This window comes from Penaeus vannamei, chromosome 37 (genome assembly GCF_042767895.1).
Source record: "Penaeus vannamei isolate JL-2024 chromosome 37, ASM4276789v1, whole genome shotgun sequence".
NCBI classification, from domain to species: domain Eukaryota; kingdom Metazoa; phylum Arthropoda; class Malacostraca; order Decapoda; family Penaeidae; genus Penaeus; species Penaeus vannamei.
Window position 1 is genome coordinate 1,507,186 of NC_091585.1, and position 25,000 is coordinate 1,532,185.

The window sequence follows — 25,000 nt, forward strand, 5'->3', positions numbered from 1 at the left end:
TTGTGCGAGGTCCGATCCAATGAATGTTTATAACACGGACATGGATATAAAAAAAACAGAAGTAAATGCATATCTAACAGTCTAGACACGCATATCTACCGGTCAGACAGATAATAAATATGCATATCTGTTCAATAGATAGACATTTAAGCCTATTTTTCTGTGTAGATGCATGTCCGTGTATATGAATGTGAAATGGATCGGCCCTCGCACAATTTTAACAAACCGGCCGTAGCTCTCTCATCCACCGTGATCCATAGGGCCTCCGTTTCCCTCTTCTAGACAGCTCCCTCTTATGCCTCTCTTCCACTCATCTCTAACCACCGCTTCTTAGGTCCCTCTTTTACAATTTCATATCCCCCCCCCTACGCACTCACACTTCGATGGTCCAAAACAAGGTCTATATAAGTACTCACACTTGGATGGTCCAAAACAAGGTCTATATAAGTACTCACACTTGGATGGTCCGAAACAAGGTCTATATAAGTACTCACGCTTGGATGGTCCAAAACAAGGTCTATATAAGTACTCACACTTGGATGGTCCAAAACAAGGTCTATATAAGTACTCACATTTGGATGGTCCAAAACAAGGTCTATATAAGTACCCACACTTGGATGGTCCAAAACAAGGTCTATATAAGTACCCACACTTGGATGGTCCAAAACAAGGTCTACATAAGTACTCACACTTGGATGGTCCAAAACAAGGTCTATATAAGTACTCACACTTGGATGGTCCAAAACAAGGTCTATATAAGTACTCACACTTGGATGGTCCGAAACAAGGTCTATATAAGTACTCACACTTGGATGGTCCAAAACAAGGTCTACATAAGTACTCACACTTGGATGGTCCGAAACAAGGTCTATATAAGTACTCACACTTGGATGGTCCAAAACAAGGTCTATATAAGTACTCACGCTTGGATGGTCCGAAACAAGGTCTATATAAGTACTCACACTTGGATGGTCCGAAACAAGGTCTATATAAGTACTCACACTTGGATGGTCCAAAACAAGGTCTATATAAGTACTCACACTTGGATGGTCCAAAACAAGGTCTACATAAGTACCCACACTTGGATGGTCCAAAACAAGGTCTATATAAGTATTTATGTAAACCTTAGTCCAAAATCTCTTCTATATCTCTTCCGTTTAGCTGGGACTACCTCCCCTTTTTCCGTCAATTTTTTTGACAATTTTATTTAACATAAATACAAACATTCTCGAATATAGCTCTTGATTTGACTTTACTCGGATGAAAAAGTTGACGGAAAGGTTTTCAGACGGAAACGATCATCATCGTCCCACTGGAGAATCGACAATTCGCTCAAAAATGGAGAAAATTTCGGAAAATGGTCAAAAAAATTGACGGAAAAGGTGCTAGTGTGACAGTACCTCAAGAAAGATCTCAAATGGCCTCAGTTTCCCCTCTCCTGGATGACTTTCCCGCGTTGCGCTGATTTTCACAATAATCCTCCTGATTTTATCTCTAATGATCTATCCGTGCGCGTGTGTGGATTTGTGCACGTCCATACATACTGTACGTATTTGCATATTTATCTACTCATCCATCTGCCAACCCCTCCCTCCCTCCATTTATTTATCTATCTATCCATCCATCCATGCATTCATCTATCCCTCCTTCCCCCCTCCATTTATCTATCCCTCCCTCCCTATATTTATCTATACATCTATCTATCCGCCCATCTATCTATCCCTCCCTACGTACATTTATTCATCCATCTGCCTAACCAGCCATCGATCTATCCCTCCCTCCCTCCATTTACGTATCCATCTATCTATCCCCCATCCCTCCATTTACCTATCCATCTATCTATCCCTCCCTCCATTTACCTATCCATCTATCTATCCCTCCCTCTCTCCATTTACCTATCCATCTATCTATCCCTCCCTCCCTCCATTTACCTATCCATCTATCTATCCCTCCCTCCCTCCATTTACCTATCCATCTCTCTTTCCCCCATCCCTCCATTTACCTATCCATCTATCTATCCCCCTCCCTCCATTTACCTATCCATCTATCTATCCCTCCCTCCCTCCATTTACCTATCCATCTATCTATCCCTCCCTCCCTCCCTTTACCTATCCATCTATCTATCCCCCATCCCTCCATTTACCTATCCATCTATCTATCCCCCATCCCTCCATTTACCTATCCCCCATCCCTCCATTTACCTATCCATCGATCTATCCCTCCCTCCCTCCATTTACCTATCCATCTATCTATCCCCCATCCCTCCATTTACCTATCCATCTATCTATCCCCCATCCCTCCATTTACCTATCCATCGATCTATCCCTCCCTCCCTCCATTTACCTATCCATCTATCTATCCCTCCCTCCCTCCATTTACCTATCCCCCATCCCTCCATTTACCTATCCATCTATCTATCCCCCCCTCCCTCCATTTACCTATCCATCTATCTATCCCCCCATCCCTCCATTTACCTATCCATCTATCTATCCCCCATCCCTCCATTTACCTATCCCTCCCTCCCTCCATTTACCTATCCATCTATCTATCCTCCCATCCCTCCATTTACCTATCCATCTATCTATCCCCCATCCCTCCATTTACCTATCCCTCCCTCCCTCCATTTACCTATCCATCTATCTATCCCTCCCTCCCTCCATCTACCTATCCATCTATCTATCCCTCCCTCCCTCCATTTACCTATCCATCTATCTATCCCCCATCCCTCCATTTACCTATCCATCTATCTATCACTCCCTCCCTCCATTTACCTATCCATCTATCTATCCCTCCCTCCCTCCATTTACCTATCCATCTATCTATCCCTCCCTCCCTCCATTTACCTATCCATCTATCTATCCCTCCCTCCCTCCATTTACCTATCCCTCCCTCCCTTCATTTACCTATCCATCTATCTATCCTCCATCCCTCCATTTACCTATCCATCTATCTATCCCCCATCCCTCCATTTACCTATCCATCGATCTATCCCTCCCTCCCTCCATTTACCTATCCCCCATCCCTCCATTTACCTATCCATCTATCTATCCCCCATCCCTCCATTTACCTATCCATCTATCTATCCCCCATCCCTCCATTTACCTATCCATCGATCTATCCCTCCCTCCCTCCATTTACCTATCCCCCGTCCCTCCATTTACCTATCCATCTATCTATCCCTCCCTCCCTCCATTTACCTATCCATCTATCTATCCCCCCATCCCCCCATTTACCTATCCATCTATCCCCCATCCCTCCATTTACCTATCCATCGATCTATCCCTCCCTCCCTCCATTTACCTATCCCCATCCCTCCATTTACCTATCCATCTATCTATCCCCCATCCCTCCATTTACCTATCCATCTATCTATCCCTCCCTCCCTCCATTTACCTATCCATCTATCTCTCCCTCCCTCCCTCCCTCCATTTACCTATCCCCCATCCCTCCATTTACCTATCCATCTATCTATCCCCCATCCCTCCATGTACCTATCCATCGATCTATCCCTCCCTCCCTCCATTTACCTATCCATCTATCTATCCCTCCCTCCCTCCATTTACCTATCCATCGATCTATCCCTCCCTCCCTCCATTTACCTATCCATCGATCTATCCCTCCCTCCCTCCATTTACCTATCCCCCATCCCTCCATTTACCTATCCATCTATCTATCCCCCATCCCTCCATTTACCTATCCATCTATCTATCCCCCATCCCTCCATGTACCTATCCATCGATCTATCCCTCCCTCCCTCCATTTACCTATCCCTCCCTCCCTCCATTTACCTATCCCTCCCTCCCTCCATTTACCTATCCATCTATCTATCCCCCATCCCTCCATTTACCCATCCATCGATCTATCCCTCCCTCCCTCCATTTACCTATCCCCCATCCCTCCATTTACCTATCCATCTATCTATCCCCCATCCCTCCATTTACCTATCCATCTATCTATCCCCCATCCCTCCATTTACCTATCCATCTATCTATCCCCCCATCCCTCCATTTACCTATCCATCTATCTATCCCCCATCCCTCCATTTACCTATCCATCTATCTATCCCTCCCTCCCTCCATTTACCTATCCATCGATCTATCCCCCATCCCTCCATTTACCTATCCATCTATCTATCCCCCATCCCTCCATTTACCTATCCATCGATCTATCCCTCCCTCCCTCCATTTACCTATCCATCTATCTATCCCCCATCCCTCCATTTACCTATCCATCTATCTATCCCTCCCTCCCTCCATTTACCTATCCATCTATCTATCCCCCCATCCCTCCATTTACGTATCCATCTATCTATCCCCCCATTTACCTATCCATCTATCTATCCCTCCCTCCCTCCATTTACCTATCCATCTATCTATCCCCCCATCCCTCCATTTACCTATCCATCTATCTATCCCCCATCCCTCCATTTACCTATCCATCTATCTATCCCCCATCCCTCCATTTACCTATCCATCTATCTATCCCTCCCTCCATTTACCTATCCCCCATCTCTCCATTTACCTATCCATCTATCTATCCCCCATCCCTCCATTTACCTATCCCTCCCTCCCTCCATTTACCTATCCATCTATCTATCCCTCCCTCCCTCCATTTACCTATCCATCTATCTCTCGCTCTAAAGGTGGGCCGCATCACAGGCCTGGACCCCGCCGGCCCGTACTTCACCAACACGCCGCCAGAGGTCCACCTCGACCCGACCGACGCCGCCTTCGTGGACATAATTCACACCGACATGCCGAGCGAGGGCTGGGAGATAAGCAGTACGTGCCCAAAGATTTTTTTTCTTCCTTTTTTATTTATTTATTTATTTTCAGTTTTTTTTTTGGGGGGGGGGGGGAGGGGGGAGGGTGTTTTTGTGTGTTGTGGCATTTGTTTATATATAATTCTGCCTTTGCTGATCATTCATTTTCCTCATCCTTATCCTCCTCCTCCTCTTCGTCACCATCATCGTCATCCTCCTTATCCTCCTCCTCTTCCTCCTCCTCCTCCTCATCATCTTCATCATCATCCTCATCCGCATAATCATCATCATCATAATCATAATCATCATCATCATAATCATAATCATCATCATCATAATTAGTAGTAGTATAATTATTGATATTACTACTACTGCTAGTATTACTACATTTGTAATATTGATATTGATAATAGCGATAATGATAACGATGCTGGTGATGATGGTAATGAAAATGATGATCATAAAAATGATGATAATTATAATCATGATAATCATAATAATGATGATAACAATGATAATGAAAATTATGATAATAATAATGATAATGATAATATTAACAATGATAATGATAACAAAATGATAATAATGACAATGATGATAATTATGTAATAGTGATAATGAATAAAATCAATGATAACAATAATGCTCCTTAAGATAATAGTATTAATGGTCATCATAATAATAGTAATGGTGACAATGATAATAAAATTAACGTTAATAATGATGATACTAAGAAAATGATAATGATAATGATAACAATTCTGATGATAATAATATTAATAAGAATGAAGATGATAGTGATAATAAGAGTGATGGTGATGTTAACAATGATTAGCATAATGAGGATAATGATAGTCATAATAAGGGTGATAATGATGATAATAATGATACTGATATAATAATGATAATAATGATGGTATTGATAATGATAATAATACTGATGGTGATAATGAACATATCAATAATAAGAATAATGGTAACATTAGATTGATAATAAAAATGATAGTAATAGTAGTAGTACTAATAATGATTACAATATAGTAACAGTATTATTAATAAGAATAAAAGAAAATACAGGAACAGTAATTAGGATTATTAGAATTATTACTATCTTTATTATCATCTTTATTATCACTAATACAATTAGTCATTATAATTGATATAATCATCATTGATATTGTCATTATCATTTTTGTTACTATTGTTAATATCATCATCAATATATGGAGTAGGAGCAGTATTATAATTAACCATAGCACAATTGCTGCTGCTAATACTACTATAGTAATTGTGATCTTGATGAAAATGGTAATGGTAATAATAGTGATAATAGTTATGATGATAATGATGGTAATTATGATAATGATAAAAAGATGATGATAATAATGAGGATATGAATAATATTGATAGCGATACTAACAGGAATCATAATGATAATGATGATAAAGATAAGGATGATAAAAGGAATAGAAATGAGAATTATGATACTAATAGGTATAATATTGATGATATTAATGATAATGATGACAATTGCAACAATAATATGACAATAACAATGACGATGATAATAATGATGATAATAATGATAGTAATAATAGGGATGATAATAATGATGATAATAAGACTTATAACAATAATAAAGATAAGAGAAATATTAATAGTCATGATAATAGCAATGATGATGATAATGATAATAACACTAGTAATGATACAATGATAATGAAACAATAATAATAGTCAATGAAAACAAGGATAAGGAAGTTAATAATTATCATTAGTGTTGTTATCATTATTATTGTCATAATCGTTATATCATTATTATAATTACCATTATCACTGCTGTTGTTGTTATCATCATCACCATAATCATCATAAATGGACCGGAAGTTCGATCCTCAGACAATTGCAGTATTAAGATGCGAAAGGATGAGTCTAAAAAAACGTATCACTTACCCATCAAAAAAAAAAAAAAAAAAAAAAATGAAGAGACGAAGAATATATCAATCAAAATGTTACTCCAATTCCATGCCCTTTCCTCGTGCACCAATATTTACATAAAATCTCAATTTCTATTATCTCCAATACGGAGAAACGCGCCTAATAAATGGACCGTTTATCAAGGCACCTTCCTCCCTCCCTTTTCTCTCTTCGTCTGTTTGTCCTTTCCCTTCCGTTTATCAAGGCACCTTCCTCCCTCCCTTTTCTCTCTTCGTCTGTTTGTCCTTTTCCTTCTGTTTATCAAGGCACCTTCCTCCCTCTGTTTGATCTCTTCCTCTGTTTGCCCTTTTCCTTCCGTTTATCAAGCGCCTTCCTCCCTCCCTTTTCTCTCTTCGTCTGTTTGTCCTTTTCCTTCCGTTTATCAAGGCACCTTCCTCCCTCCGTTTGATCTCTTCGTCTGTTTGTCCTTTTCCTTCCGTTTATCAAGGCACCTTCCTCCCTTCGTTTGATCTCTTCGTCTGTTTGTCCTTTTCCTTCCGTTTATCAAGGCACCTTCCTCCCTCCCTTTTCTCTCTTCGTCTGTTTGTCCTTTTCCTTCCGTTTATCAAGGCACCTTCCTCCCTCCGTTTGATCTCTTCGTCTGTTTGTCCTTTTCCTTCCGTTTATCAAGGCACCTTCCTCCCTCCCTTTTCTCTCTTCGTCTGTTCGTCCTTTTCCTTCCGTTTATCAAGGCACCTTCCTCCCTCCGTTTGATCTCTTCGTCTGTTTGTCCTTTTCCTTCCGTTTATCAAGGCCCCTTCCTCCCTCCCCTTTATCTCTTCGTCTGTTTGTCCTTTTCCTTCCGTTTATCAAGGCACCTTCCTCCTTCCCTTTTATCTCTTCGTCTGTTTGTCCTTTTCCTTCCGTTTATCAAGGCACCTTCCTCCCTCCCTTTTATCTCTTCGTCTGTTTGTCCTTTTCCTTCCGTTTATCAAGGCCCCTTCCTCCCTCCCTTTTCTCTCTTCGTCTGTTTGTCCTTTTCCTTCCGTTTATCAAGGCACCTTCCTCCCTCCGTTTGATCTCTTCGTCTGTTTGTCCTTTTCCTTCCGTTTATCAAGGCACCTTCCTCCCTCCCTTTTATCTCTTCGTCTGTTTGTCCTTTTCCTTCCGTTTATCAAGGCCCCTTCCTCCCTCCCTTTTCTCTCTTCGTCTGTTTGTCCTTTTCCTTCCGTTTATCAAGGCACCTTCCTCCCTCCGTTTGATCTCTTCGTCTGTTTGGTCTTTTCCTTCCGTTTATCAAGGCTCCTTCCTCCCTCCCTTTTATCTCTTCGTCTGTTTGTTCTTTTCCTTCCGTTTATCAAGGCACCTTCCTCCCTCCCTTTTCTCTCTTCGTCTGTTTGTCCTTTTCCTTCCGTTTATCAAGGCACCTTCCTCCCTCCGTTTTATCTCTTCGTCTGTTTGTCCTTTTCCTTCCGTTTATCAAGGCACCTTCCTCCCTCCCTTTTATCTCTTCGTCTGTTTGTCCTTTTCCTTCCGTTTATCAAGGCACCTTCCTCCCTCCCTTTTATCTCTTCGTCTGTTTGTCCTTTTCCTTCCGTTTATCAAGGCACCTTCCTCCCTCCGTTTGATCTCTTCGTCTGTTTGTCCTTTTCCTTCCGTTTATCAAGGCACCTTCCTCCCTCCCTTTTATCTCTTCGTCTGTTTGTCCTTTTCCTTCCGTTTATCAAGGCACCTTCCTCCCTCCCTTTTATCTCTTCGTCTGTTTGTCCTTTTCCTTCCGTTTATCAAGGCACCTTCCTCCCTCCGTTTGATCTCTTCGTCTGTTTGTCCTTTTCCTTCCGTTTATCAAGGCACCTTCCTCCCTCCGTTTGATCTCTTCGTCTGTTTGTCCTTTTCCTTCCGTTTATCAAGGCACCTTCCTCCCTCCGTTTGATCTCTTCGTCTGTTTGTCCTTTTCCTTCCGTTTATCAAGGCGCCTTCCTCCCTCCGTTTGATCTCTTCGTCTGTTTGTCCTTTTCCTTCCGTTTATCAAGGCACCTTCCTCCCTCCCTTCTATCTCTTCGTCTGTTTGTCCTTTTCCTTCTGTTTATCAAGGCACCTTCCTCCCTCCGTTTGATCTCTTCGTCTGTTTGCCCTTTTCCTTCCGTTTATCAAGGCACCTTCCTCCCTCCGTTTTATCTCATCGTCTGTTTGCCCTTTTCCTTCCGTTTATCAAGGCACCTTCCTCCCTCCGTTTTATCTCTTCGTCTGTTTGTCCTTTTCCTTCCGTTTATCAAGGCGCCTTCCTCCCTCCCTTTTATCTCTTCGTCTGTTTGTCCTTTTCCTTCCGTTTATCAAGGCACCTTCCTCCCTCCCTTTTATCTCTTCGTCTGTTTGTCCTTTTCCTTCCGTTTATCAAGGCACCTTCCTCCCTCCGTTTGATCTCTTCGTCTGTTTGCCCTTTTCCTTCCGTTTATCAAGGCACCTTCCTCCCTCCCTTTTCTCTCTTCGTCTGTTTGTCCTTTTCCTTCCGTTTATCAAGGCACCTTCCTCCCTCCCTTTTATCTCTTCGTCTGTTTGTCCTTTTCCTTCCGTTTATCAAGGCACCTTCCTCCCTCCCTTTTCTCTCTTCGTCTGTTTGTCCTTTTCCTTCCGTTTATCAAGGCACCTTCCTCCCTCCGTTTTATCTCTTCGTCTGTTTGTCCTTTTCCTTCCGTTTATCAAGGCACCTTCCTCCCTCCCTTCTATCTCTTCGTCTGTTTGTCCTTTTCCTTCCGTTTATCAAGGTACCTTCCTCCCTCCGTTTGATCTCTTCGTCTGTTTGTCCTTTTCCTTCCGTTTATCAAGGTACCTTCCTCCCTCCGTTTGATCTCTTCGTCTGTTTGTCCTTTTCCTTCCGTTTATCAAGGCACCTTCCTCCCTCCCTTTTCTCTCTTCGTCTGTTTGTCCTTTTCCTTCCGTTTATCAAGGCACCTTCCTCCCTCCGTTTTATCTCTTCGTCTGTTTGTCCTTTTCCTTCCGTTTATCAAGGCACCTTCCTCCCTCCCTTTTATCTCTTCGTCTGTTTGTCCTTTTCCTTCCGTTTATCAAGGCACATTCCTCCCTCCGTTTTATCTCTTCTTCTGTTTGTCCTTTTCCTTCCGTTTATCAAGGCACCTTCCTCCCTCCGTTTGATCTCTTCATCTGTTTGTCCTTTTCCTCCCGTTTATCAAGGCACCTTCCACCCTCCCTTTTATCTCTTCTTCTGTTTGTCCTTTTCCTTCCGTTTATCAAGGCACCTTCCTCCCTCCCTTTTATCTCTTCGTCTGTTTGCCCTTTTCCTTCCGTTTATCAAGGCACCTTCCTCCCTCCCTTTTATCTCTTCGTCTGTTTGCCCTTTTCCTTCCGTTTATCAAGGCACCTTCCTCCCTCCGTTTTATCTCTTCCTCTGTTTGTCCTCTTCCTTCCGTTTATCAAGGCACCTTCCTCCCTCCCTTTTATCTCTTCCTCTGTTCGTCCTTTTCCTTCCGTTTATCAAGGCACCTTCCTTCCTCCCTTTTATCTCTTCGTCTGTTTGTTCTTTTCCTTCCGTTTATCAAGGCACCTTCCTCCCTCCGTTTTATCTCTTCGTCTGTTTGTCCTTTTCCTTCCGTTTATCAAGACACCTTCCTGCCTCCCTTCTATCTCTTCGTCTGTTTGTCCTTTTCCTTCTGTTTATCAAGGCACCTTCCTCCCTCCGTTTGATCTCTTCGTCTGTTTGCCCTTTTCCTTCCGTTATCAAGGCACCTTCCTCCCTCCCATTTATCTCTTCGTCTGTTTGTCCTTTTCCTTCCGTTTATCCAGGTACCTTCCTCCCTCCGTTTGATCTCTTCGTCTGTTTGCCCTTTTCCTTCCGTTTATCAAGACACCTTCCTCCCTCCCTTCTATCTCTTCGTCTGTTTGTCCTTTTCCTTCTGTTTATCAAGGCACCTTCCTCCCTCCGTTTGATCTCTTCGTCTGTTTGCCCTTTTCCTTCCGTTTATCAAGGCTCCTTCCTCCCTCCCTTTTATCTCTTCGTCTGTTTGTCCTTTTCCTTCCGTTTATCCAGGTACCTTCCTCCCTCCGTTTGATCTCTTCGTCTGTTTGCCCTTTTCCTTCCGTTTATCAAGACACCTTCCTCCCTCCCTTCTATCTCTTCGTCTGTTTGTCCTTTTCATTCCGTTTATCAAGGCACCTTCCTCCCTCCGTTTGATCTCTTCGTCTGTTTGGTCTTTTCCTTCCGTTTATCAAGGCTCCTTCCTCCCTCCCTTTTATCTCTTCGTCTGTTTGTTCTTTTCCTTCCGTTTATCAAGGCACCTTCCTCCCTCCATTTGCTCTCTTCGTCTGTTTGTCCCTTTCCTTCCGTTTATCAAGGTACCTTCCTCCCTCCGTTTGATTTCTTCGTCTGTTTGTCCTTTTCCTTCCGTTTATCCAGGTACCTTCCTCCCTCCCTTTTCTCTCTTCGTCTGTTTGTCCTTTTCCTCCCGTTTATCAAGGCACCTTCCTCCCTCCATTTGCTCTCTTCGTCTGTTTGTCCCTTTCCTTCCGTTTATCAAGGCGCCTTCCTCCCTCCGTTTTATCTCTTCGTCTGTTTGCCCTTTTTCTTCCGTTTATCAAGGCACCTTCCTCCCTCCCTTTTATCTCTTCGTCTGTTTGTCATTTTCCTTCCGTTTATCAAGGCACCTTCCTCCCTCCGTTTGATCTCTTCGTCTGTTTGTCCTTTTCCTTCCGTTTATCAAGGCACCTTCCTACCTCCCTTTTCTCTCTTCGTCTATTTGTCCTTTTCCTTCCGTTTATCAAGGCATCTCCCTCCCTTTTATCTCTTCGTCTGTTTCTCCTTTTCCTTCCGTTTATCAAGGCACCTTCCTCCCTCCGTTTTATCTCTTCGTCTGTTTGCCCTTTTCCTTCCGTTTATCAAGGCACCTTCCTCCCTCCGTTTGATCTCTTCGTCTATTTGTCCTTTTCCTTCCGTTTATCAAGGCATCTCCCTCCCTTTTATCTCTTCGTCTGTTTGCCCTTTTCCTTCCGTTTATCAAGGCTTCTTCCTCCCTCCGTTTGCTCTCTTCGTCTGTTTGTCCTTTTCCTTCCGTTTATCAAGGCATCTCCCTCCCTCCCTTTTATCTCTTCGTCTGTTTGCCCTTTTCCTTCCGTTTATCAAGGCGCCTTCCTCCCTCCCTTTTATCTCTTCGTCTGTTTGTCCTTTTCCTTCCGTTTATCAAGGCACCTTCCTCCCTCCCTTTTATCTCTTCGTCTGTTTGTCATTTTCCTTCCGTTTATCAAAGCGCCTTCCTCCCTCCGTTTGATCTCTTCGTCTGTTTGTCCTTTTCCTTCCGTTTATCAAGCGCCTTCCTCCCTCCGTTTGATCTCTTCGTCTGTTTGTCCTTTTCCTTCCGTTTATCAAGGCATTTCCTTCCCTTTTATCTCTTCGTCTGTTTGCCCTTTTCCTTCCGTTTATCAAGGCACCTTCCTCCCTCCGTTTGATCTCTTCGTCTGTTTGTCCTTTTCCTTCCGTTTATCAAGGCCCCTTCCTCCCTCCGTTTGATCTCTTCATCTGTTTGTCCTTTTCCTTCCGTTTATCAAGGCCCCTTCCTCCCTCCGTTTGATCTCTTCGTCTGTTTGTCCTTTTCCTTCCGTTTATCAAGGCCCCTTCCTCCCTCCGTTTTATCTCTTCGTCTTTGTCCTTTTCCTTCCGTTTATCAAGGCACCTTCCTCCCTCCCTTTTATCTCTTCGTCTGTTTGTCCTCTTCCTTCCGTTTATCAAGCGCCTTCCTCCCTCCGTTTGATCTCTTCGTCTGTTTGTCCTTTTCCTTCCGTTTATCAAGGCACCTTCCTCCCTCCGTTTGATCTCTTCGTCTGTTTGTCCTTTTCCTTCCGTTTATCAAGGCGCCTTCCTCCCTCCGTTTGATCTCTTCGTCTGTTTGTCCTTTTCCTTCCGTTTATCAAGGCACCTTCCTCCCTCCCTTTTATCTCTTCGTCTGTTTGTCCTTTTCCTTCCGTTTATCAAGGCCCCTTCCTCCCTCCGTTTGATCTCTTCATCTGTTTGTCCTTTTCCTTCCGTTTATCAAGGCCCCTTCCTCCCTCCGTTTGATCTCTTCCTCTGTTTGTCCTTTTCCTTCCGTTTATCAAGGCCCCTTCCTCCCTCCGTTTTATCTCTTCGTCTTTGTCCTTTTCCTCCCGTTTATCAAGGCACCTTCCTCCCTCCATTTGCTCTCTTCGTCTGTTTGTCCTTTTCCTTCCGTTTATCAAGGCGCCTTCCTCCCTCCGTTTGATCTCTTCGTCTGTTTGTCCTTTTCCTTCCGTTTATCAAGGCCCTTTCCTCCCTCCGTTTTATCTCTTCGTCTGTTTGTCCTTTTCCTTCCGTTTATCAAGGCACCTTCCTCCCTCCGTTTGATCTCTTCGTCTGTTTGTCCTTTTCCTTCCGTTTATCAAGGCCCTTTCCTCCCTCCGTTTTATCTCTTCGTCTGTTTGTCCTTTTCCTTCCGTTTATCAAGCGCCTTCCTCCCTCCGTTTGATCTCTTCGTCTGTTTGTCCTTTTCCTTCCGTTTATCAAGGCTCCTTCCTCCCTCCCTTTTCTCTCTTCGTCTGTTTGTCCTTTTCCTTCCGTTTATCAAGGCACCTTCCTCCCTCTGTTTGATTTCTTCGTCTGTTTGTCCTTTTCCTTCCGTTTATCAAGGCACCTTCCTCCCTTCTATCTCTTCGTCTGTTTGTCCTTTTCCTTCCGTTTATCAAGGCGCCTTCCTCCCTCCGTTTGATCTCTTCGTCTGTTTGTTCTTTTCCTTCCGTTTATCAAGCGCCTTCCTCCCTCCGTTTGATCTCTTCGTCTGTTTGTCCTTTTCCTTCCGTTTATCAAGTCATCTCCCTCCCTTTTATCTCTTCGTCTGTTTGCCCTTTTCCTTCCGTTTATCAAGGCACCTTCCTCCCTCCGTTTGATCTCTTCGTCTGTTTGTCCTTTTCCTTCCGTTTATCAAGACACCTTCCTCCCTCCCTTCTATCTCTTCGTCTGTTTGTCCTTTTCCTTCCGTTTATCAAGGCACCTTCCTCCCTCCCTTTTCTCTCTTCGTCTGTTTGTCCTTTTCCTTCCGTTTATCAAGGCACCTTCCTTCCTCTATTTTATCTCTTCGTCTGTTTGTCCTTTTCCTTCCGTTTATCAAGCGCCTTCCTCCCTCCGTTTGATCTCTTCGTCTGTTTGTCCTTTTCCTTCCGTTTATCAAGGCACCTTCCTCCCTCCCCTTTATCTCTTCGTCTGTTTGTCCTTTTCCTCCCGTTTATCAAGGCACCTTCCTCCCTCTGTTTGATCTCTTCGTCTGTTCGTCCTTTTCCTTCCGTTTATCAAGGCACCTTCCTCCCTCCGTTTGATCTCTTCGTCTGTTTGTCCTCTTCCTTCCGTTTATCAAGGCACCTTCCTCCCTCCCTTTTATCTCTTCGTCTGTTTGTCCTTTTCCTTCCGTTTATCAAGGCACCTTCCTCCCTCCCTTTTCTCTCTTCGTCTGTTTGTCCTTTTCCTTCCGTTTATCCAGGTACCTTCCTCCCTCCGTTTGATCTCTTCGTCTGTTTGCCCTTTTCCTTCCGTTTATCAAGGCACCTTCCTCCCTCCCTTTTCTCTCTTCGTCTGTTTGTCCTTTTCCTTCCGTTTATCAAGGCACCTTCCTTCCTCTATTTTATCTCTTCGTCTGTTTGTCCTTTTCCTTCCGTTTATCAAGGCGCCTTCCTCCCTCCGTTTGATCTCTTCGTCTGTTTGTCCTTTTCCTTCCGTTTATCAAGGCACCTTCCTTCCTCTATTTTATCTCTTCGTCTGTTTGTCCTTTTCCTTCCGTTTATCAAGGCGCCTTCCTCCCTCCGTTTGATCTCTTCGTCTGTTTGTCCTTTTCCTTCCGTTTATCAAGGCGCCTTCCTCCCTCCGTTTGATCTCTTCGTCTGTTTGTCCTTTTCCTTCCGTTTATCAAGGCACCTTCCTTCCTCTATTTTATCTCTTCGTCTGTTTGTCCTTTTCCTTCCGTTTATCAAGGCGCCTTCCTCCCTCCGTTTGATCTCTTCGTCTGTTTGTCCTTTTCCTTCCGTTTATAAAGACACCTTCCTCCCTCCGTTTGATCTCTTCGTCTGTTTGTCCTTTTCCTTCCGTTTATCAAGGCATCTCCCTCCCTTTCATCTCTTCGTCTGTTTGTCCTTTTCCTTCCGTTTATCAAGGCTCCTTCCTCCCTCCGTTTGATCTCTTCGTCTGTTTGTCCTTTTCCTTCCGTTTATCAAGGCACCTTCCTCCCTCTCTTTTATCTCTTCGTCTGTTTGTCCTTTTCCTTCCGTTTATCAAGACACCTTCCTCCCTCCCTTCTATCTCTTCGTCTGTTTGTCCTTTTCCTTCTGTTTATCAAGGCACCTTCCTCCCTCCGTTTGATCTCTTCGTCTGTTTGCCCTTTTCCTTCCGTTTATCAAGGCACCTTCCTCCCTCCGTTTGATCTCTTCGTCTGTTTGCCCTTTTCCTTCCGTTTATCAAGACACCTTCCTCCCTCCCTTCTATCTCTTCGTCTGTTTGTCCTTTTCCTTCCGTTTATCAAGGCACCTTCCTCCCTTTTATCTCTTCGTCTGTTTGTCCTTTTCCTTCCGTTTATAAAGACACCTTCCTCCCTCCGTTTGATCTCTTCGTCTGTTTGTCCTTTTCCTTCCGTTTATCAAGGCCCCTTCCTCCCTCCCCTTTATCTCTTCGTCTGTTTGTCCTTTTCCTTCCGTTTATCAAGGCCCCTTCCTCCCTCCGTTTGCTCTCTTCGTCTGTTTGTCCTTTTCCTTCCGTTTATCAAGGCACCTTCCTCCCTCCCTTCTATCTCTTCGTCTGTTTGTCCTTTTCCTTCCGTTTATCAAGGCACCTTCCTCCCTCCCTTTTCTCTCTTCGTCTGTTTGTCCTTTTCCTTCCGTTTATCAAGGCACCTTCCTCCCTCCCTTTTATCTCTTCGTCTGTTTGTCCTTTTCCTTCCGTTTATCAAGGCACCTTCCTCCCTCCCTTTTCTCTCTTCGTCTGTTTGTCCTTTTCCTTCCGTTTATCAAGGCATCTCCCTCCCTTTTATCTTTTCGTCTGTTTGTCCTTTTCCTTCCGTTTATCAAGGCATCTCCCTCCCTTTTATATCTTCGTCTGTTTGCCCTTTTCCTTCCGTTTATCAAGGCACCTTCCTCCCTCCGTTTGATCTCTTTGTCTGTTTGTCCTTTTCCTTCCGTTTATCAAGGCACCTTCCTCCCTCCCTTTTATCTCTTCGTCTGTTTGTCCTCTTCCTTCCGTTTATCAAGGCACCTTCCTCCCTCCCTTTTATCTCTTCGTCTTTGTCCTTTTCCTTCCGTTTATCAAGGCACCTTCCTCCCTCCCTTTTATCTCTTCGTCTGTTTGTCCTTTTCCTTCCGTTTATCAAGGCGCCTTCCTCCCTCCCTTTTCTCTCTTCGTCTGTTTGTCCTTTTCCTTCCGTTTATCAAGGCACCTTCCTCCCTCCGTTTGCTCTCTTCGTCTGTTTGTCCTTTTCCTTCCGTTTATCAAGGCTTCTTCCTCCCTCCGTTTGATCTCTTCGTCTGTTTGTCCTTTTCCTTCCGTTTATCAAGGCACCTTCCTCCCTCCGTTTGCTCTCTTCGTCTGTTTGTCCTTTTCCTTCCGTTTATCAAGGCCCCTTCCTCCCTCCGTTTGATCTCTTCGTCTGTTTGTCCTTTTCCTTCCGTTTATCAAGGCACCTTCCTCCCTCCCTTTTATCTCTTCCTCTGTTCGTCCTTTTCCTTCCGTTTATCAAGGCACCTTCTTCCCTCCCTTTTATATCTTCGTCTGTTTGTCCTTTTCCTTCCGTTTATCAAGGCTTCTTCCTCCCTCCGTTTGATCTCTTCGTCAGTTTGTCCTTTTCCTTCCGTTTATCAAGGCACCTTCCTCCCTCCCTTTTCTCTCTTCGTCTGTTTGTCCTTTTCCTTCCGTTTATCAAGGCGCCTTCCTCCCTCCCTTTTCTCTCTTCGTCTGTTTGTCCTTTTCCTTCCGTTTATCAAGCGCCTTCCTCCCACCCTTTTATCTCTTCGTCTGTTTGTCCTTTTCCTTCCGTTTATCAAGGCACCTTCCTCCCTCCGTTTGATCTCTTCGTCTGTTTGTCCTTTTCCTTCCGTTTATCAAGGCACCTTCCTCCTTCCGTTTGATCTCTTCGTCTGTTTGTCCTTTTCCTTCCGTTTATCAAGGCATCTCCCTCCCTCCCCTTTATCTCTTCGTCTGTTTGTCCTTTTCCTTCCGTTTATCAAGGCACCTTCCTCCCTCCCTTTTCTCTCTTCGTCCGTTTGTCCTTTTCCTTCCGTTTATCAAGGCACCTTCCTCCCTTCGTTTGATCTCTTCGTCTGTTTGTCCTTTTCCTTCCGTTTATCAAGGCACCTTCCTCCCTCCCTTTTATCTCTTCGTCTGTTTGTCCTCTTCCTTCCGTTTATCAAGGCACCTTCCTCCCTCCCTTTTCTCTCTTCGTCTGTTTGTCCTTTTCCTTCCGTTTATCAAGGCACCTTCCTCCCTCCCTTTTATCTCTTCGTCTGTTTGTCCTTTTCCTTCCGTTTATCAAGGCACCTTCCTCCCTTTGATCTCTTCGTCTGTTTGTCCTTTTCCTTCCGTTTATCAAGGCACCTTCCTCCCTCCGTTTTATTTCTTCGTCTGTTTGTCCTTTTCCTTCCGTTTATCAAGGTACCTTCCTCCCTCCGTTTGATCTCTTCGTCTGTTTGTCCTTTTCCTTCCGTTTATCAAGGCACCTTCCTCCCTCCCCTTTATTTCTTCGTCTGTTTGCCCTTTTCCTTCCGTTTATCAAGGCACCTTCCTCCCTCCCTTTTCACTCTTCGTCTGTTTGTCCTTTTCCTTCCGTTTATCAAGACACCTTCCTCCCTCCGTTTGATCTCTTCGTCTGTTTGCCCTTTTCCGTCCGTTTATCAAGGCACCTTCCTCCCTCCCTTTTATCTCTTCGTCTGTTTGTCCTTTTCCTTCCGTTTATCAAGGCCCCTTCCTCCCTCCGTTTTATCTCTTCATCTGTTTGTCCTTTTCCTTCCGTTTATCAAGGCCCCTTCCTCCCTCCGTTTGATCTCTTCGTCTGTTTGTCCTTTTCCTTCCGTTTATCCAGGTACCTTCCTCCTTCCGTTTGATCTCTTCGTCTGTTTGTCCTTTTCCTTCCGTTTATCAAGGCCCCTTCCTCCTTCCGTTTGATCTCTTCGTCTGTTTGCCCTTTTCCTTCCGTTTATCAAGGCCCCTTCCTCCTTCCGTTTGATCTCTTCGTCTGTTTGTCCTTTTCCTTCCGTTTATCAAGGCACCTTCCTCCCTCCCTTTTATCTCTTCGTCTGTTTGGTCTTTTCCTTCCGTTTATCAAGGCTCCTTCCTCCCTCCCTTTTCTCTCTTCGTCTGTTTGTCCTTTTCCTTCCGTTTATCAAGGCACCTTCCTCCCTCCCTTTTATCTCTTCGTCTGTTTGTCCTTTTCCTTCCGTTTATCAAGGCACCTTCCTCCCTCCCTTTTATCTCTTCGTCTGTTTGCCCTTTTCCTTCCGTTTATCAAGGCACCTTCCTCCCTCCCTTTTATCTCTTCGTCTGTTTGTCCTTTTCCTTCCGTTTATCAAGGCACCTTCCTCCCTCCCTTTTCTCTCTTCGTCTGTTTGGTATTTTCCTTCCGTTTATCAAGGCACCTTCCTCCCTCCCTTTTATCTCTTCGTCTGTTTGTCCTTTTCCTTCCGTTTATCAAGGCACCTTCCTCCCTCCGTTTGATCTCTTCGTCTTTGTCCTTTTCCTTCCGTTTATCAAGGCACATTCCTCCCTCCCCTTTATCTCTTCGTCTGTTTGTCCTTTTCCTTCCGTTTATCAAGGCACCTTCCTCCCTCCCTTTTATCTCTTCGTCTTTGTCCTTTTCCTTCCGTTTATCAAGGCACCTTCCTCCCTCCGTTTGATCTCTTCGTCTGTTTGTCCTTTTCCTTCCGTTTATAAAGACACCTTCCTCCCTCCGTTTGATCTCTTCGTCTGTTTGTCCTTTTCCTTCCGTTTATCAAGGCATCTCCCTCCACATTTATCTCTTCGTCTTTGTCCTTTTCCTTCCGTTTATCAAGGCATCTCCCTCCCTTTTATCTCCCTTTCGTCTGTTTGCCTCCCCAGAGCTGGGCCATCCTGAGGCGCTCGGCCACGTGGACTTCTATCCCAACGGCGGGTCGCTCCAGGCAGGTTGCCAGGGGTCCGTCCACAGCCACATAGAAAACGACAGGAGCGTGGCGGAGGGGGTACTCTCTTATATAGGCTGCAACCACCAGAGATCTCATGAATACTTTACCGAGTCTGTTAATTCTAGGTAAAGTATGGTTTGTGGAAGGCGGTTCGCTTTGATCTTGGACTATTCTTATTCAATTTTTTGTGTATTTTATTTTTTTCCCTCTCTCTCTCTCTCTCACTCTCTCTCTCTCTCCCTCCCTTCCTCTCTCAATCTCTTTCTCTCTCTCAAGCTTTCTCTCTCCCTGCATCCCCTTTTTTTCCTCCCCCCCCCCTTTTTTTAAAAATTTCTCCCCCCTCCTCTCTCTCTCCTACTGTTTCTTCCCCTCTCCTCTCTTTCACTCTCATTTATTCTTTCCCCTTACCACCCATCCGCCTCTCTCTCTCTCTCTCTCTCTCTCTCTCTCTCTCTCTCTCTCTCTCTCTCTCTCTCTCTCTCTCTCTCTCTCTCTCTCTCTCTCTCTCTCTCTAAGCACTAGCTTCATCGCTACCTTCAACTTCTGCTTCAGCGCCTACAGTGCCAGCTTCAGCACGGGCTTCAACAACGCTGTCGATTTCAATAGTTACAGCACCAGCAGTTTCAGCCCCAGCACCCGCTCCAGAACTTATTTCAGCTTCAGTTCTAACCTTGACATATACTTCAGCTTCAGTTTGGCCTAAGAGCTTCCTTCAGCTTATGTTCTAACCTAAACACTTGCCTCAGCGCTTACTTCAGCTTCAGTTCTAACCTCAGCACTTCCTTCAGCTTCAGTTCTAATCTCAACACTTGCTTCAGCTTGAGTTCCAACCTCGGCACTTACTTCAGCTTCACTTTTAACCTCATCACATGCTTCAGCTTCAGTTCCAACCTCAGCACTTGCTTCAGCTTGAGTTCCAACCTCGGCACTTACTTCAGCTTCACTTTTAACCTCATCACATGCTTCAGCTTCAGTTCCAACCTCAGCACTTGCTTCAGCTTGAGTTCCAACCTCGGCACTTGCTTCAGCTTCAGTTCTAACCTCATCACATGCTTCAGCTTCAGTTCCAACCTCAGCACTTGCTTCAACTTCAGTTCTAACCTCAGTACTTGCTTCAGCTTCAGTTCCAACCTCAGCACTTGCTTCAGCTTCAGTTCCAACCTCAGCACTTGCTTCAGCTTCAGTTCTAACCTCAGCACTTGCTTCAGCTTCAGTTCCAACCTCAGCACTTGCTTCAGCTTCAGTTCCAACCTCAGCACTTGCTTCAGCTTCAGTTCTAACCTCAGCACTTGCTTCAGCTTCAGTTCTAACCTCAGCACTTGCTTCAGCTTCAGTTCTAACCTCAGCACTTGCTTCAGCTTCAGTTCCAACCTCAGCACTTGCTTCAGCTTGAGTTCTAACCTCAGCACTTGCTTCAGCTTCAGTTCTAACCTCATCACTTACTTCAGCTTCAGCTCAAACTCAGCACTTGCTTCAGCTTGAGTTCTAACCTCAGCAATTGCTTCAGCTTCAGTTCCAACCTCAGCACTTGCTTCAGCTTGAGTTCTAACCTCAGCACTTGCTTCAGCTTGAGTTCTAACCTCAGCACTTGCTTCAGCTTCAGTTCTAACCTCAATACTTGCTTCAGCTTCAGTTATGACATCAGTTCTTGCTTCAGCTTCAGTTCTATCCTCAGCACTTGCTTCAGCTTTTGCTCTAACCTTAACAATTGCTTCACTCCTAACCTCAGAAGTTGCTTCAGCTTCAGTTGTAACTTCAGCACTTGCTTCAGCTTCAGTTCTGACCTCGGCACTTGCTTCAGCTTGAGTTCTGACCTCAGCACTTGCTTCAGCTTCAGGTCTATTGTCAGGCCTTGCGTCAGATTTTGTCTCAGCTTCAGTTCCAGCTCCACACCTGCCTCAGCGTCATCAGTAGCCCCACGGCCAGCTCCATCCCCGGGCCCGCAGTTGTCGGAGAAGATAGCAATGATGATGATAAAGAGATTATTAAGTAAAGTTAAAGTTACGACAGTAAACTTGATACTTTACAAAGTTGCCATTTGAGTGACTAATACAATAGGGTATAGTTGACAAATACAGTAGTGCTTGGATGTATGATACTCTAGTTCACATAACGGAGTTGTTCTCTTGACTGACACGTCAGGAAGCAGATCCCGATGTCTCGCGGATGTAAAGATGTGGTTGAATTTTTTTGTTAAGAATTTTCTCCTGCTTCCCAAGGTGCGATCTGCATCTGATTTATCGCATCCGTGTATGAAGTATAATTTCATCCATTTGATGTGTAATATTCTTTTTTTTTTCTTTGTCTTTCTATTTTTTAATTAGTAATGGATGAATACCGGTCGTCCATATGTGGAGGAGGTCTTCTTTGGATGCACCGAAGAATTTTAATTTAGCTAGCATGAAAAACTTTCTTAAGCACTTTGTGGCTAATTTCTTAATATTATCGAACAACTTTAGGTCATCATATTGCCGAACCGTTTGGAGTTATCAGTGATCACGACGCCCAACAGATTCACCTCTGTGGTGCGTCTTAATAACTCTTCACCTATTGTCAGAGTACTATCATAGTCGGCTAATTTGTTAAATTTTGGATTTCTTGGTGTTGACTAACATCTTGTTTGATGATGCCCATTCTGACACTTGGTTGAGGGTGTCTTGTAACAAAGATGGTGCCTTGCCCTGATGTGCCATGTTGTCCACATATTTGTAGATCTTCACGTGTGAAATATTATCTCCATTTACCATTATCAGAAACAATAATGGGCCAAGGACCTTTCCTTGAGGGACACCATAGTGAAGATCAATCTCATCGGATGTTTTGTTGTTTGTACGAGTCCTTTGGGAGTAATGGTTGATGAAGGAAGATATCTATTTCCCCCAGCCCTCTTGAAATCCCAGGGAAATTATTTTCTTAATCAAGGTGGCGTGATAGATGAGATCAAACGCTTTCCTCAGGTCGATGGTGACAGTGGTGACCTCCAGTCGCTTGTCTACATTTATAGTGATATAAGTGATCAGGTCAACTAGCTCGTGGACAGTAGAGCTACCCTTGATGTTTCCAAATTGGCAATGATCAAATATGGGGGTGAATGCTTTCCACAGTGCTTTAGCAATTATGCTCTCGAGTATTTTGCACGGAATAGGTATTAGTGATATAGGTCTAAGGTCATCGAGAGAATCAGGTGGATTTGTTTTGGGAATTGGGGCAGTGATAGCACGCTTCCATAGAACAGGTTCCACGCCCTCAGTGATGGAACTATTAAAGGTGTTGCATAAGGTGGCGAGCTCGGGACCGAATTCTTGTATCAATCTCAGTGGGTTGTCATCAGGGCCATATTTACATTTTGCTATCCCATTTAAATGGCGATACACTTCGCATTCGCTCACAATTGTTTGTAGTGGGTGCAAGGTAAGTAAGCTATAGGTAGTGTTGGGAGTAGCTTGTTGATGTTAGCAAAGTGACAGTTGATGATGTCAGTAGCGCTCTCTGGCGAGTCGGCAATTTCGTAGATTTTAGAGAGGTAACTGTCACTTCTTTTGTCACCAATTATATTTCTAATGTGGCTGTACCATGATTTGGGATTTGCTTCACTAATTTTTTCAATTATCTGCTTATGATAATTTTTCTTAGCCGATCCTATCTCTCATCTTACTTTTTTTTTGCTAAGTATTTTGTTGCATTAATGTTTCTTGTTTTGGCTTTTTGTCTTGCCAGGATAAGGTCTTTGATCCTGTTGGTGACCCAAGCTTTATGGTTAGTGGATGTTCTTTTTATGGGGAAGACGTTGTCACCTTGATTCCAGGCGGAACAGATGATTCACGTGAAGCAGCGTCAATTTGCTCAGCAAGTGTAATTCCAGATAAACCTTTTTGCAGTCGTGTTTGGACAACAACTGCAGGCTGGAGTAGAACTTGAAAGTTATTAGCTGATGGCCCACAGTGCCTCTAATTGTGCCGCAAAGTTAACAAATAAAGAGTTAACAAATAAGGGGAGCACAACGGTACATCTATTGAGGCATGTTTATTTGGTGTTAGATTCGCTCGTGTCAGCAGAGGTTCAGCCAGATTGTGTCGAGGATTGGGCTTTTTCTCTATCTCCTTCCCTCAACCTCTCCTACTCTCCTTCTCTTCCTCACTCCCTCTTTCTCTCCCACCCTCCTTCCCCCTTTCGCCTGATCCCCAAATCCCCCCCCTTCCCTGTTTCTCTAACACGGCAATCCGCGCGCCTCCGTTTCACTGGCCGCTCCTCCCCTCTCCCCAGGTGTGGCTTCCTAGGCGTCGTCTGCGAGTCCTGGGAGGCGTACCTCAACGGCTCCTGCTGGGGTTGCGTGGAGGACCAGAAGGAGAAGAGAGGGCGATGTCTATCCATGGGCTTCTCCGCCACGCCCTTGACTCTCGTCCCTCAGCCTGGGACGTCTCATGCTGCCATTCCCCAGCCAGCCGGTAATGAAAACAGTGACAGCAGCAGTGACGCGAGGGCCTCCAATAGCACTGAGGGAGAGCGCAGAGCCAATAACTCCGCAAGTGAAACAAGAGCGCCTCACGTGACGGAAGTGCCAGCGACAGTGCCAGGGTTTCCGGTGAAGGTTTTCCTTGGCACCGCCGGTCAGAAACCTTTTTGCGGTGAGTCCTTTCGGTACATAGAAAAGGGAGGAAGGGGTGAATCTTGCCAGCAGGAAAGGGGCGTATCTGCTGCACTGAGATAATTACTGGAATTTAGAAGAATTCTGGCGACAGCGGTGCGCTGTGAATGGAGGTCGGCGACAAGACGTTGTCACTTCCACAACTCGTTCTTGAGACAAACGAACATCGAGATTAAGCGATGACGTTGACCCCCCGATCAGGATACTCCCTAACGACCCTCCGAGGCGGCCTGGAGAACCTCTGGGGGTAACGCACTTATTGCAAGGATTATTTAAACTTTTCTTTTTCTTTTCCGGATGCGATTTATCATTTCAACTTTATCGGTATCTTGATTACTTTTGCTGTGACTGTGATGGTCACCTCAACAATAGCGATAACGATGATCATGATATCCTTTGGTATTGTAATACTCTTTCTCCTAAAGGTTCCTCTGTCTTTCTCTCTCAGCTGAGCAATATCGCATAACAGTGATGACGTCAGAAGCCAGCGCCGGCAGCTCCGACGGTGACCTCGCCCGCTTCACCGTGGGTCTGCATGGCCGGGGGGGCGTGCACCCCCTCCCTGCGCCGGAGAGGTCAGGGTTTTTGCATTCAGGTCACACACACATATAGGCTATGTATATGGTAGAAAACACCACAATACAGAAACTATATATATATATATATATATATATATATATATATATATATATATATATATATATATATATATATATATATATATATACACACACATAGACACACATGCACACACACACACACATACACACACACACACACACACACACACACACACACAGACACACACACACACATACATACACACACACACAATATATATATATATATATATATATATATATATATATATATATATATATACTTATATATATATATGTGTATATATATATATATATATATATATATATATATATATATATATATATATATATATATATATATATATATATATATACATATATACATATATATATATACATATATAGATATATATACATATATATATACATATATATATATATATATATACATATATATACATATATATATATATATATATATATATATATATATATACACATAAATATACACACACACACACACACACACACACACACACACACACACACACACACACACACACACACACACACACACACACACACACACACACATATATATGTATGTATATATATGTGTATATATGTATATGTGTGTGTGTGTGTGTGTGTACGTACGTGAGTGTGTTTATGTGTACGCGAGTGAGGGGGTGCATATATGTTAAATGTGTGCATGCGTGCGCACACTTTTGTGTGAGTGTGTGGACTTCTGCGTGTGCTTTTCTGTATCTGTGTGTACTTGTGCGTGTGTGAGAATTTATTTGTTTTTTTTTTTCTTATTGTGTGTAAGTGTATGTGTGCGCTTGTGTGCATTCTCTTAAGTGTGTGTGTTTGCGTGTGCTTGTGTATGCGAGTGAGTGCACATGCGCCTGTGTGTGAGCGCATGAC

The 25,000-nt window shown here is 44.1% G+C and overlaps 1 protein-coding gene across 1 annotated transcript in view; it reads left to right on the forward strand.

Annotated features, from left to right (window-relative positions):
• LOC113816971 (pancreatic triacylglycerol lipase) overlaps positions 1-25,000 on the forward strand; it is a gene marked incomplete at its 5' end in the record, with an annotated part of 41,684 nt that overhangs the window by 13,973 nt on the left and 2,711 nt on the right. The window contains 4 exon segments of the mRNA XM_070115059.1: positions 4,643-4,781; positions 18,762-18,951; positions 23,090-23,451; positions 23,920-24,046. Coding sequence (XP_069971160.1) covers positions 4,643-4,781; positions 18,762-18,951; positions 23,090-23,451; positions 23,920-24,046 — 818 coding nt within the window.